Raw genomic sequence first — 15,738 nt, 5'->3', positions numbered from 1 at the left:
ACATGTGAAAAGCAGCCGGTGACCGTGAACATTTGGTGAACTCTGCAAAATTCTGACCCATTCATTATGTATTGTCACGTTTAGGGGGGATTCTGACTTAGAGGCGTTCAGTCATAATCCCACAGATGGTAGCTTCGCCCCACTGGCTCCTCAACCAAGCACATACACCAAAGGTCTGAACCTGCGGTTCCTCTCAGACTGAGCAGGATTACGATCACAACAACACATCATCAGTAGGGCAAAACTAACCTGTCTCACGACAGTCTAATCCCAGCTTACGTTCCCTGACGTGATGTGAGGGTGATCTGGCTGCGACATCTGTCACCCCATTAATCGCCAGGGTTGATTCGGCTGATCTGGCTGGCTAGGCAGGTGTCCCCTTCCTCCCTCACCGCTCAGTGGAAGAGGACGACCATCCCAGATAGGAGTGTACCGTTCTTCGGTCAAGGGTATATGATAGCTGCACTCCCCTGCTAGAACCTCCAAACAAGCTCAAGGCCCATTCATTATGGTACGTGAGGAGCAACGGGAGCTCACCCCATTGCAGGGATTCGAACTGCTGACCTTCTGATTGGCAAGCCCAAGAGTCTCAGTACATTTCCAAGCACAATTCAAAGTGTTGGTGCTGACCTTTAAAGCCCTAAACGGCATTGGTACTGGATACCTGAAGGAGAGTCTCCACCCCCATCATTCAGCTCCAAGGGCCTTCTGGTGGTTCCCTCACTGTAAGAAGTGAAGTTACAGGGAACCAGGCAGAGGACCTTCTCAGTAGTCTCGCCCTCCCTGTGGAATGCCCTCCCATCAGATGTCAAGAGAATAAACAACTACCTGACTTTTAGAAGACATCCGAAGGCAACTCTGTTTAGGGAAGTTTTTAATGTTTGATGTTTTATCATTTTTTTTCATATTCTGTTGGGAGCTGCCCAGTGTGGCTGGGGAAACCCAGTCAGATGGGCATGGGAAGAAGAAGAAGAAGAAGAAGAAGAAGAAGAAGAAGAAGAAGAAGAAGAAGAAGAAGAAGAAGAAGTTGTTATTGTTGTTGTACTTGGTACATGAGGAAGTATCACTGACTCCGAATATTCTGCCCCCCCCTTTGCGAACACCCCTAACCCATACAAAAAATCTGAACTGTTAGGAAATGAAGATATGAGATTCTGGAGGGCCTGCCCCCGGTTCTTGCCCCACAGGAAGATTTGGGCCTAAATATGAATCATTTTAGCAAGCGTGGCAGTAAGCGCCACACATTCCTGGCTCCCGTAAGAGTCGCGAGGTCACAAGCAACGCTTGCTGCCTACTATGCAAGGGAGTGTTTGGGGCAACACCCTCTTTTCATAGTGCAAGTCTGGAGGAGGTGTATTCATAGTGACAACAGAAGCGTTACAGGAAGCTGAATAATGGCAATGCAAAATGTTGCATTGCCAACAGTGCATCCTTTATGAAAATTTCTGGGTTGTAAGAACTCAGATTACCTTTTTTCGCTACATAACAGCACTTTCAGCGATTCAGTAGCAAACTCCCAGTGAAAAGGCTCACGGCTTGATTAACTTTGTGTTCCCTTTGGGTGTAACCGAACCAGTGTGAGCCACATTTAAGTTGTGTTGAGTTGAACAGGAAAGCACAATCTTCACTCTGTGACTTTAGATTTGAAGGACTGCTTGTTGTTGTTTTTCCAGATGTGCTGTCTTTCCGAAGGAAACCCAGATTAAAATCCCCGTTTCCTATGAAGGTCACAGGGTGATCGTGGGTGCTATCTGTCAGCTTAACTTATCCCTTTACAAAACTGGCAGAATTTTTATTATGAAAGCACGTATTCTGGGGAGAATGCTTTCAATGCTCCTTCCTCTTCATCTCTCCAGCTTCATATTGGATGAGTAAGTGCATCGCTCTCATGCATACCATGTACACAACTGTGGGCAGAGGTAAAGGAGTCCTGGACAGTTAAGGCCAGTCAAAGGCGACTAGGGGGTTGCAGCACTCATCTAGCTTTCAAGCTGAGGGAACCGGCATTTGTCCACAGACAGCTTTCTGGGTTATGTGGCCAGCATGACTAAACCACTTCTGGTGCAGCCAAACACCGTGACGGAAACCAGAGCGCACAGAAATGCCATTTACTTTCCCGCTGCAAAGGTACCTATTTATCGACTTGCACTGGCGTGCTTTTCAAACTGCTAGGTTGGCAGGAGCTAGGACAGAGCAACGGGAGCTCATCCCGTTGCAGGGATTCAAACCGCCGACCATCTGAACGGCAAGCCCAAGAGGCTCAGTGGTTTAGACCACAGCGCCATTGGCATCCCTATATGTGACTCAATGGGAGATGTATCTTGCCTAGTAATGGGCAGTGATGCTCTCCCAGCTTTCCAACATAATGGGGCGCTGGCGTCTACCAAGAGGGAGAAGAGCTGGGCGTTGGACCATTGCACTGGCAGCTGGAGCTGCCTTTACCTCATCCACTCCCCCTCTCATTAAGCATCAGCAGCCCAGTATGTTGGGAAACCGGGAGAGGAACAAAATCCATGCCCATGTATGGATCCATACCCATCTCACCAGCTGCTACTGATCTTGCCATACAAAAAGATGGGAGTTGAGTTTTAGGGCCACTTTCTAGAGCAGGGATGGGGAACCTGAAACTGTCTAGATGTTGTTGTAACTCATCCCCATCAGCCATTTGTGGGACTCAGCTACATTAGTCAAGAAACAGTGTTTTGAATACGCTATAAACATGCAACACCAGATGGCAGCAGAGAGCAAAAAAAAATGATAAGGAGTTTTCCATAGCGGTTTTTTCTTTTGTTATAGCAATTTAATTTCTGAGTTATTTATAGCTTTAGATCCACCCATGATCAGGGATAATGGCCACATCTGGGAGGGACATAGGTCTATTCTTCTAGAGCTCCAGTCCTCTTCTGTGTTCCTATTACCTACTGAAAGGGCAACTTGCAAAAAGGCCATAAATTTAATGTGTGATTTATTTATTTTTTAAAAAAACTATTCATTTGAAACACTGTCAATCAGCCAGTGGGTAGATAAGTATTTTTTTAAAAAAGTTTACAAGGGATTCTGCACATCCCACACATCCAACTTGGCATTTGAGGAGGGGGACAAGTTGTTGGAATTATGCATTACGGAAATATTTTGAAGACAGACAAAATCCTTGTTGGTCTGGTTTAGTCTATACCATTAAAAAAAAAGCAGGGCAGGAAAATGCAAGGACATGGACTGCTATCAAACAATGTGAAAAAGAAGCCCACGAGGTCACTGAGTGGCCTTCAGCAAACTGTTTAAAAGAGTGGATTGGCATAAAGATTCATATACGAAGCTCTATGGAGTGCAACTTCAGGAATATTTGAAGAGAAAACACAACAAGTGATAAGATGCATGTGTAGAAAGGTCAGATCCTACATACGCCCATGAGTAGTTGTTAACATTAAATAGAGTTTATGAAATGTTTAAGCAAGTGTCTAAAGATAAGTTCAGATAGAGTTCCAGCAACCTCCCCCTGAGATGTTTGCAAGTATTAATTGCTGACCGTCTATCAAATGTTATCCTGAACCTCAGAAAAACAGTCCCGACTATATCTCTAATCCATGATACAGAACCAAGTGTTTATCATAGCTCTCATTTCCAGTTCTCAAAGCAGTCAGGGGGAAATGGTTAGAAGTCGTAAGATTGGCAGCTAAGCTTGGTCTCTTCTTTGTGGTCTTCAGGGGCCTACCAAAAAATTCAGGAACATGGTTCTCCATAAGCTGCAATATTACCACCCTCTCTGGAGTACAGTAGCTTTCTCCTAGGGGAACCTTATTTCAGCCAAGCTATCCTTGATTACCCTATCATAATGCACTTCACTGCAAAACTCTAGTCTAACTTCAGCTTTGCTCCTAGCATTTCCTCAGGTTTTCTTCCACACTGCAGTCAAATGTCACAACTCCAACTGAGATCTTTGGTTACAATTAAGTGTAACAAAATAGTCTTATCGGTCTTCCGTGATGGTCAGTGTTAAATCTGTTGCGGCAAAGCTACAAAGAGTCTGCTGGCAACCTAAAGACGGACAGAACTAAACAGTATCTGCTTTTATTTTATGTCACATTTGTTATTATTCTTTGTTATGTTACAAATAACTATATGCAAATAATTATAACCATAAAGAAGATGAACCCATTTTATTACCACGTAAGATTTTGCCAGTTAGGGCCGACATCAACAGTTCATTTTTCAACAAGTCGCTTTGTCTTTAAGATGCCACAAAGCTCTTTGTATCTGATGCAACAGACTAACTCTGGGGAGTTTGCTACCATGACTGGGTCATGCCGCTTGGGGCTTATGGGAAATTGAGGCCCCCAAAACACTGAGATAGCCACAGGTCTAAGGGTTCTCTATTTCAGTGTTTCCCACACTTGGGCCTCTAGCTGTTTTTGGACTACAACTGCCATCATCCCTAGCTAGCAAGACCAGTGGTCAGAGATGATGGGAATTGGAGTCCAAAAACAGCTGCAGACCCAAGTTTGGGAAACACTGAAACAGATAAATATAAAACCTGGATTTTCCACCTAGCGCTATATGCATGTGAGCCTCAATACAACGGCAGGATATCATAGCTCAAACAATTTTTAACAGGTGATAGCCTCAATGTAGAGAATTGATAGGTTTGTGCTTCCCACTTTAAAAAATAAAATAAGGGGAGATGTGCATTTCAATAATGGCAGGAGAGTGAACAAACTTGAGGGCTAGGGAGGCAACAAAGCATTCCCAAAATGGGGGAAGATGTGTTGTGTGTCTTGTCACCACTTAAAAAAGAAAAGGGCACAACACAAGTTGTTGTGCACTTGAGTGGCACAGCTGCTAAAGAAATTGAAATCCAACACACAAAGGTCACAAAACGGCTCGGTGCGTGCAGATGCCAACTTTTGTCACTCATCACGAATGATGTCCAAGGTGCTGTTGAAGAAGTGTTAATGTCAGCTGGGCACATTGGCTGAGGAGATCACCATGTTAACTCTTAGAAGAAAAAGGGCATAAGACAGTAGAACCACAGGAAGACTAATTCCCTTCCGGAAAACCAAATGTTGCTAGGGCAAAGCTTTCCAAACTGCGTGTGGCGACACACAGTTAGTGTGTCAGCTGCAGTGCATGAACCCTCGCCACGCTCCTTCCGGGACTGGAAAACAGTTACTTTAAAAGAAAAGAAGGAAAAAAGGTAAAGGACCCCTGGATGGTTAAATCCAGTCAAAGGCGACTATGGGGTTGCGGCGCTCATCTCGCTTTCAGGCTGAGGGTGCCGGCATTTATCCACAGACAGTTTTCTGGGTCATGTGGCCAGCATGAGTAAACTGCTTCTGGTGCAATGAGACACCGTGATGGAAACCAGAGCACACGGAAACACCGATTACCTTCCCGCAACAGCAGTACCTCTTTATCTACTTGCACTGGCGTGCTTTCGAACTGCTAGGTTGGCAGGAGCTGGGACAGAGGAACAGGAGCTCACCCCGTCGCAAGGATTTGAACCGCCAACCTTCGCCATGCAGAAAGAAAGGAAGAAAGAAAAAAACCAACTTACCTTTACATAAAGCTGTTGGAACTCCTCGAGGTTCAGTCTCCCACTAGGGCAATCCTTTAGAAACCCTTTGTACCACTGTTTGAGTTCATGCTCATTAAACTCTGTGCTTTTCACCAGATCCTCCATTACTTCAGGAGCCAGTTTGCTATTCTGTTTCCCCATTATGCCTGCAAAAGGCAAAAGAGAAAGCAAAAAAGATCAGTTCTCCATCCCAAGGGCTGCCCAAGATGGTTCACATTAAGTCATCGGCATTGTTTTGGAGTTCAGTACAACTGAACGGAATTTGAATACCTTTTCTCCAAGGTACCTTTGGAATCAATCCCACGGTTGTTTTTATCTCCACATGTGGTGATGGGCAGGCATACAAATGCCTCCCACTCCTTGAAAAAGGAAATCTGCGCCATGCTGAGAAAAATCAGCAGAGTGGGCGAGATCCTGGCACCAACACTTTCCTGTCACTTTTGCAGTCAGTTGGTGTGCACGGTAGTCAGAGATACCGTTGTGCTACTATCTGATTCTGACTACGTACATAGTTTGCCTTGAACAGTTGCAAACGTTGAGTTATAATATATAATACCAAAGTGCTTTTATGTATGTTGACTTTCACTCCTCCATCAAAACAATCATATTAATGAGGCAGCTACTTCCTCCAGCTTGTCCCATTCCAAATGGCCTGGCACCTTCAACTAGACTTCTATGTATGTATATAAGCCAAGAATCTCTTGAAATGTCAGTGCTAATTTACAGTAGTTTTTCATATATGAGCCTTCCTTAAAAATCCTAAAAAGGGGGAGGGAGCTGTAATCTTCTGGACTCATTCCCTTGTATTTGTTCGTTCAGTAAAACTGAGCTATTATCTGCCTTGTTCTACTTGATACAGAGAATTCTGAAATAATCCTTTATCCTAATTATACCCCTTCAGCCTTCATCTTCTTCCCAAAAGCTACTTCTTTTATTAGCAAAACTACATTGTTAATTACAATCCAAACTATGCACAACATTTCTGAACAGCTATCAAGTGTAAATCAAGGGCTTTTGGCTGTAGATCTAATTAACAAGAGTAAGAAAACGGTAATTCATGGATTATCTAGTTTGCCACAAAACGGATCCCAACATCTTCCAAGGCTTTGCCAGATGCCAAAATGCTGACCATTTCCCGGATGTGTCCAAGAAAATCGGGACGGATGGCAGCCCTACCAATGAGCAACGTCCTCATTTATATTAGGGCAGTGTGTTTAGCTTCAGCCCCAAACCTGCTAACAAAACAAAGGAGGAGTTCAATCCAACATCATTCCAACTAACGGGAATCTTGGAATTGGCTTCAATAGAGTTAGGCTTTGGAACTTAAGAGCCCCGCTCTGTTGACATTGCATGGACCTGTTGCGTGGCGAGTTCCCGCCTCCCACCAGTAGGAATAACGACACGTGACACAATTATTTTAGGTTAATGGGCTAAAATTGGCCACAACTCTATTGGTTACAGGTAAAGAGCGGTATTGGCTTAGGCATTGGCAGTGGCGTAGCGTGGGGGGTGCAGGGGGGGCGGGCCGCACCGGGCGCAACATCTGGGGTTAGGGCAAATCCATGGGTTAGGGGGCGCAAATCCACGGGTTAGGGGGCGCAAATCCACGGGTTAGGGGGCGCAAATTACTTGCCTTGCCCCGGGTGCTGACAACCCACGCTACGCCACTGGGCATTGGTCCTATCTGACTATCCGGCTTCAGCCTGTTTGCTTGAAGACCGGGAAGGGTTACCACCAGCAGGGGGAGCCCTGCTGATGCACATAAACTAGGATCTCCCCCGGGGTCACCGCTCAGGGGCGCACTTTAGGCCCTGACCTCCATAGGCTTCGGACGAGGCCATGCCCCCCAGAATCCTTTACCGGACTACCCTTCAATATTCGGTGGAGGTGATTGCGCTCCTCCCCCCCAACACATCTACATAACAATACCCCTACCAATGCCTAACCGCCAAAACCAAAGAAGTTGTGACGATTTGCTACGAGGTAGGCGAAAAACCAAATGGCCGGTGCCAATTTGCCAAGTGGAAAAAATCCCTACCAGGCCCCTTAACGGCGACCAACCAAGGTCCATAGCAAGGTCAGAAGGGGAACCTTGAAGGGCGGGCGGGTGGGAAACCTAAGAAGCTGAGAGGCCAAAGAGGGAGATCCCGGGCCGTGCTTGCCTTAAATGAGGCAAGCTACACCCCCTGAGCCAGCCGATTGGCTGGCCAGGGGATGATGCGGCCCGAGGATTCCCCTGATCGCGCGGGGCTGGAAGCCAGCCTCCGCGCACGTGTTGGGGGCGTGAAGCCCGCAACACCACCTCCTCCCGAGCTCAGAAGTGGCTTTGTCTTACACCAACTTTCTAAGCCAAATTGAACATCCCAGCTGAGCACATCTGCTTAGAGGTGCGGATCATAGCAGCGGAGATAAACCATCCTGCGTTGTTTTGTAATGTTTCTGGCACCGTCTTTCCTAGTTGTGAATCTGAGAGGTTACCCATCCTATATTAGTCATAGAGACTCAGCCATAAAAACCTGCCTGCATTGTAACTGGATGGAACTACCCAACCAGTTGACCCTGTGTTTTGCAACATAAACAGAGAGGAAATGGGCCAGATATGTGCAGAATCCTGTGCAGGGCGATAATAGGCCAATTTCCGTGTTATTTTTCATGAGTAAGTTTTAACAAATCCCCCTGCTGCGCCCTGGTAATAACTGCAACTCCTGACAAACCTCTGCATTGTTCCTTTCTTCTCCGGCTTCTTTTGACACTGCCTTTCGTCTTAGTCATGTCAGCAGGAAAAGCAGAGGGAAGCAGCGCAAAGCTGTCAAATCCCTGTCACATGTTTCACCCTTTCATATATAATTCTTGGTTCACAGTAGGGGGAGAGATTAATGTAAAACTTCATCCTCGCCCTCATGCTGACGGAGCAAAATCTCGCCCGCAAAATAAAATAAAATAAAATGGCTGAATAGAACAGTTGCCAGAATGTTCCACAAAGATTGAGCATTAACAGGCTCCCAACCGGAGGAAGCAACAGAAATCTTACACGGCGCTCCAACCAAAGCTATCATCAGGAACTCCTTGCAAGGTTATGCTATTCACAGGGGATATAAAGAACTTAAGCACGTATTTAGAGAACGTCTGCACCACAAAATACAAAGTAACACACCCACAAGATTATTAATTGGAAATAAATCTACTGTTTCCTTCTTTCTCATCAACAAGAAGCAATTAGTTAATTTAATCAACTTATACACCAAAGTTTCCCAAACTTGGGTCTCCAGATGGACTACAATTCCCATTATCCCCAGCTTGCAGGATCAGTGGTCAGGGATGGTGGGAATTGTAGTACAATAGCAGCTGCAGACCCAAGTTTGGGAATCCCTGTTATAGACTGACACAGACAGAATGAAAACCGTAAAATCGCATGTCTAGAATGTAAAGCAAATGAAAAAACCCACCATCGACAAAAAGGCAGAATCAGAATATTAAAACAAAATACGAAGCAGAGCAACCTGAATACAAACAGATAAACAGTCAAGGAACGCCTGGACAAACCAGTATATTTTTAATGGGTGTTGAAAACACATCACAGTTTATGCCTTTTGGATTGTATGGAGGTTGCTGATGGCTGGTACCACTACAGAAAAGGCCCGCTCTCATCCAGCAGTTTTCAGTTTGTTCAATGCCTCAGCTGCTCAAAAACCAAGGCTTTAAACAGATGAGATTTCTTCTGTATTCAGTTACTTAATTCGTCAAGATCAATTACATGACAGGAGCTCACCAGGGCATGTACTACTCTGGCGAGAGAGAGTGCAGGCAGGTAGGGTCTTAGCCGCATACCAGATGGAGCTGGTAGACAGCTGCCCTGGACAAAGAATTAACCTGCATCTCCATAGCTTTTTGGCTGGCACTCTAAGCAGGAATATTCTGGTGAGAAAGCAACATTCATGACATTTAAAGAGGAGTTACAGACGTGTCAGGCTTTCAGCACCCTGAGCAGCACCGGTACGGAGACGCACCTAAAGCAAAAATATAAACAGTATACCAGCGTGCAGCGTTTAGGCACAGTATTTATTTGTGACAAACTAGTTTCCTGTGGTGGCACTCGCCTGGATATGGCATGGCACAGATTGTGGGTTTACACCAGAAAGGGCATTCAAGGTGGGCTAATAGGTAAAAGGTCAAGGTAAAGGACCCCTGGACGGTTAAGTCCAGTCAAAGGCAACTATGAGGTTGCGGCACTCATCTCGCTTTAAGGCTGAGGGAGCCGGCGTTTGTCCATAGACAGCTTTCCGGGTCATGCGGCCAGCATGACTAAACCGCTTCTGGCACAACGGAGCACCGTGACGGAAGCCGGAGCACACGGAAATGCCATTTACCTTCCCGCCACAGTGGTACCTATTTATCTACTTGCGCTGATATGTTTTTGAACTGCTAGGTTGGCAGGAGCTGGGACAGAGCGATGGGAGCTCACCCCATCACGCGGATTCGAACCACCGACCTTTGGATCAGCAAGCCCAAGAGGCTCAGTGGTTTAGATCACAGCATCACCCGCATCCCTGGCGAGGTGGGCTAATAATGCTGACATGACACTGGGAAGTGATTTGTTTATGTCAATACAAATTGTTTTCCAGACAGCATTGCTATGGTGATCCTTAGAAGGGACTAAAATACAGGACGGACTACTATGATAATACAATATAGTATTTATAGCATTATAGTATTTATAGTATTTCAACGACTGAGGACTGCAATACCTCTAGGACGGCCTCTTTCCATGTGAACCTACCCGGACCCTAAGATCGTCTTCTGAGGCCCTCCTTCTTGTGCCTCCTCCTTGAAAGGTCTGGAGGCAACACGAGAACGGGCCTTCTCTGCAGTGGCTCCCCATCTGTGGGATGCTCGCCCCAGGGAAATTTGCCTGGCACCTTCATTATACACCTTTAGGCACCAGGCAAAAAGGTTCCTTTTTAACCAGGCCTTTCGTTGATCTGATTGACATCCAATGCCCTTTTAAAATGTGTTGGGGTGAACATGGATTAAAAGCCATATAAGGAAACTTGGTTGTGTCAGTTGAGTAGTGTCAGTTGAGTGCAGGTGGTTGCTAGGTTGCGGAGGTCCTTGTGACACGCCCTTCATTGTGACACCTCCCTCTGCTGGCTCCTTGGTCACTAGGGCTCTAGAGGCATAGCGATCTCCTTTGGTTTGATCATTCAGAGAGTGAGAGAGAAAGTGGATGGAGATGTAAGTAGACTTTCTCATCAGCATCTGTATTCTGTGCTGATAATGCTCCCTGACAGTGGCTCTTTTGGCGGGAAGGGGGGTTATTGGCTTGTTGTTTATATTCCGATTATATATTTTGTGGTTTTTATGTTGATCTTTTCTGTGAATGGCCCTGAGACCTCCAGGTATATGGCGGTATATAAATTCAATAAATAATAATAATAATAATAATGGTATAAATATGACAAGAAATATAATATCCATAGTAAAATATGTGGAATGATAGAAAGACTACCGCCAAACATTGCGCCGACACCCCTGTGCTCTTAAGAATTTGGTTTCCATCTTTGTGTGTACAACATAAAAGTACACCTGGGAGTACACATTTTTGTTTTTACCTTTTGATTCTATTAAGATAATTCAACTATTAAAAAAAAAAGCTGCCACATGGAAGATGGAACAAGCTCTGGATGGTAGGACCCAAACCAATGGATTCAACTTACAAGAAAGGAGATACCAACACAACCACAGGAAGAACTTTATGACAGTAAAAGCTGTTTGACAGTGGAATGGTCTTCCTCAGGAGGAGATGAACCCACGTTCATTGGAGGTTTGTAAGTAGAGGTTGGATGGCCATCAGTCATGGACGCTTTAGTTGAGAGTCCTGCACTGCAGGGGTTTGGACTAGATGACCCTGAGGATCCCTTCCAACTCTGTGATTCCATGATTTACTTCTAAGCTGTCCCCTTGTTGTTGTCCCGTTCTGCTCAGCGACAGCAGAGCTGAGTGGCAGGTGAGAGGCCAGGGGGTACTTGCCCGAGGGCAGAGTCCAAATGCAAGGTTCCGTCCATTCCTAAGGTCAGGAGTATCTCAGTTCAGTCAGACGGTCGGGGGTGGGTCAAGAAAGCCAAGAGCCCGTGGTCACAAAAAGCAAGCAACAGCAAGGTCTGGCCAGGAACAACGAATGTTGTTTCCAGCAACTGACTGAGACTGGAAACACCTGCTTAAGAAAGCTGGAGCCAGCTGGTTCTCATCAGCAGCAAGAAGGCTGATCAGCAGCAGGTGGAGTCACTTGGCCTTCTGCTCCTTCAGGCTGCTGCTCAGCAGGTGAAGCTGACTCTTGGCCCGTGACACCCCTGTGCAGTTAAAAAAGTCTAACAGTGGCAGGCAATCTGAGCCACACACAACCACCTTAGCTGCAGCAGGAAGGGCAGAGAGTGGCTTGCCATCTTTACCGCTCAAGTGGTCTCATAACTTTCACGCAGGAAAGAGGTAGCCAGCGCTTCCCAGCGAAAACACTCCCCTCCTCGCTTCCCAGTTCGCCTTTCCGCAGGGTAAAACCCAGTTGCACAACATCTGCGGCAACAATAGGACTCAAAACACTTAACAGACCCATTTGTCTGATCCTCACAACCTTGTGCGCAAGGCAGGAAGGGGTGATCTTTGTCCGGAACATGCTTGGGGAAGGCTGGATGAAGCTCTTCGTGCACTGAAGATCCAGGGACAATCATGACCCCCTGTCAGGAAGCTGTCATTGTCTCCTGGCTGGTTGCCCAGGCAAGTATAAAGATAAGGAAAAGTTGCTTACAGTTCTTTATTTATTCCAAACTTTACAGAGAGAAACTATGGAACCCAGCCTCTTGGATAATGGCGTTGCCAAAAGTGAATCTTCACCCCCCTTCTCTCCCACTTCCTCATTCATCATCATGTCCTCCACAGGTGCCACTAAGTGCCCTCTGCCTTTGAGCTCTTTGCTCTTCTACTTTTAAGGCTTGCCAGGTTCTGGGAGATGGAGGGTCTGGAATGCTTTCTAGTGACGTGTCAGCCAGCTGTGGCTCCGGCTCTGCCTGCTCCTCCTCTCCCATGATTCCCCAACTTTTCCCTTCATCTGCCTCTGAGCTGTGACCTCCCGCAAACCCCTGTTGTAAATCTATACTGTCTTCCTCTTCCTCCCCCCTGGAAGGGTCAGAATGGGGAGGCGGTCTCCACCACTCCTCCTCTGCCCAGTCCCTGACATCCCCCAACTCCTGTGGTTAAGCCAGGCATAAGCAACCTTCAGCCCTCCAGATGTTTTGGACTACAACTCCCATCATCCCTGACCGCTGGTCCTGTTAGCTAGGGATCATGGGAGTTGTAGGCCAAAACATCTGGAGGGCCGAAGGTTGCCTATGCCTGAGTTAAGCAAAGAAAAAAATAGACCTAGCTGCACATTTAGTATAAAATGTGTCGTTTGGCCCTGTGGGCGCCATCTTCAAGTAATGTGGTGCCCATGCCTCCTCTTCCTAAGCCGGGATGCAGGTGGTGCTGTGAGCTAAACCACTGAGCCTCTTGGGCATGCTAATCAGAAGGTTGGCAGTTTGAATCCCTGCGATGGGGTGAGCTCCCGTTGCTCTGTCCCAGCTCCTGCCAACCTAGCAGTTCAAAAGCACACCAGTGCAAGTAGATAAATAGGTACCACTGTTGCAGGAAGGTAAACGGCGTTTCCACGCGCTCTGACTTCCGTCACGGTGTTCTGTTGCGCCAGAAGCGGTTTAGTCATGCTGGCCACATGACCTGGAAAGGTGTCTGTGGACAAACGCCGGCTCCCTCGGCCTGAAAGTGAGATGAGCGCCGCAACCCCATAGGTGCCTTTGATTGGACATTCATCCAGGTGTCCTTTACCTTTTTACCTTCCTATCGTACCTAGCATGTCACATTTATGCCCAAGTAGTGGCAGTGCTCCACCAGCACATCAACAATTACAGGTCTGGGTTTACAGATGGTGCGGAAACTTCCATTTTGCTCTTGTGCCAGCATCAAGGCATGGAAGCCTGATCAGATGCAGCCTTGCACAATCCTGGTGGCCATTTGCCGAAATAAACCAATATTTTGCATATAGATGCTAGGCAGATCCATCGCAAGTATACAACTTGAACATACGGGAAAAGATTAATCTTGTCACTTGTACTACTTGTACTGATTGAAGTCTATTTGCAGCGGATAGCAATGGAAATAGATGGCACAAATGTAGTTTAAAGCTTTTTATATCCACTCCCCCATCTTCCGGAAAACCCCTTTCAAATGTTAAAACAAAGCTTCAGTAGTTATTATAGCTATTGCTCCCCAGGTACATCTGCCTTTTAAGCCATTCATTAATCATCAGTCATCAGATTAATAATGTCCTCTGTGAATACCTTTTGACAATCTGCAATTAAATACCGTGGAAACATTACTTTATTTTTATTTATTTTTAAATGAATCATGCACCGGCAGAACAAAATGAGTGGATTTATGCTTTCGACTTAAGACGTCAACAGTGGTCAGGATGGTTAGTCAGCTAGGCGAGTCAACACATGATTCATACAGAAAAACTAGCTATAATAACTCAAAGAGAGAGAAAATCACAGGCAGATTAATATTCTAGTTATGGAGAAAACCCGCTAGAAAAGAAGGGGGGCAACTGATTTGTGGGGAAAAGAAAGTAGGATCAAACATGGGGTTTTTAAAAATGCCAGGTGATGGGACTCATTGCCCACACTTTAAAAAAAATAAATTAACAGTGGGGTTCAGTAAGGAAATTAGCCGGCAGTTGCGGGCTTCCCTTCAAAATATTTCCCCCTCCTCTCTAGGAAGCAGTGGGCAGAGGCAGGTAGCAGAAGTGAAGGTCAGATCTCTATGGGGGAATATCACCTGTCATTTTACCTGTCACTTCACCTCATAAATAGAAGGCATTGTTACTTCCTGCCTTTCCACCCACACCGTCCTCTCACTAAAGAGGCTGATTCACACAACCTCTGGGAGAAAAGCCAACTGCTTATATCCTACAGTGACTGATGCTTTCGTTCAGCCTGGGTCCAAGCAGTGCTGGATTTACATATAAGCTAAACAAGCTATACCTTAGGGTCCCACTCTCTTGCCCCCCCAAAAAAAACTAAAGGAAAAAACTGGATGTACAAAATATAAGATGTAAAACAAATAAAATAAAACCTACGTACAGCAACAGTGTTTTGTTGTGTAGGCTCCTATTTGTTATGTGCAAAATGGCTTTAGATACCAATTAGGTCCATAAATTACCATAGAGCATACATTCAGCACAAAAAAACAGTGACAATATGTTGTTGACAAAGGACAACTGGACATATAAAGGGCCCCATATAAAGGGAGAGCCAGTGTGGTGTAGTGGTTAAGAGCAGTGGACTCGTAATCTGGTGAACCGGGTTCGCGTCTCCGCTCCTCCACATGCAGCTGCTGGGTGACCTTGGACTTCTCTGAAGTCTCTCAGCCTCACTCACCTCACAGAGTGTTTGTTGGGGAGGAAGGAAAAGGAGATTGTTAGCTGCTTTGAGACATCTTAAGGGGAGTGAAAGGCGGGATATCAAGTCCAAACTCTTCCTCCTCCTCCTCCTCTTCTTCTTCTTCCCATTACCTTCAGGACCCTTTAGATCTGGTTTAGACCACAGCACCACCTGCATCCCTAACACTAATATGACTCCTAAGATACCATGTTACTTTAAAACTGTGTATGGGAGAGTAAAATTCTTAGGAAGAGCATGTTTTCTAACAAGAAGCTGTTGGTGATGAAGAATGCTGAGAGATCAGAAAGCGTCCAATTCAAAGTGATCTATCTCTGCGTAAACAAAGCAAAAATACTTTGTGTTCCCAATAAGAGAAGTTCATTATTATTTCATAGCTACTCTATAGTCTTATACGACTTGGCATATCCTCTGCAAAACTAAAAGCACCGTGTGGCCACAAGCTGGAAATGGTAGGATATGCAATGGTAGGGAGTCATTTTCTCCGTTAGATAAATTACAGGACCTTTCTGCAGGAAACGTGACTCAGAACTCAAAATTCATGCTATAGAACAGAGATGGGGGAACTCAAGGCCAGGGATCTGAAAGCACACCACCCATTTAAAGCATTTCCCCCAAATACTCCTACGATCTAGGATTAGATAGTTTACCCCTCACAGAACT

General features: G+C 45.8%; 1 protein-coding gene across 1 annotated transcript in view; it reads right to left on the bottom strand.

The window, feature by feature from the left end:
• VSNL1 (visinin like 1) overlaps positions 1–15,738 on the bottom strand; it is a 113,054-nt gene that overhangs the window by 58,630 nt on the left and 38,686 nt on the right. Inside the window, exon 2 of the mRNA XM_083607479.1 lies at positions 5,552–5,718. Within this exon, the coding sequence (XP_083463605.1) occupies positions 5,552–5,713 (162 nt within the window). The 5' untranslated portion in view covers positions 5,714–5,718. The remainder of the gene's footprint in view (positions 1–5,551; positions 5,719–15,738) is intronic.

The sequence above is a fragment of the Podarcis filfolensis genome (genome assembly GCF_964270895.1).
Source record: "Podarcis filfolensis genome assembly, chromosome: 3".
NCBI lineage: Eukaryota > Metazoa > Chordata > Lepidosauria > Squamata > Lacertidae > Podarcis > Podarcis filfolensis.
This window is presented reverse-complemented; position numbering and strand designations above follow the sequence as displayed.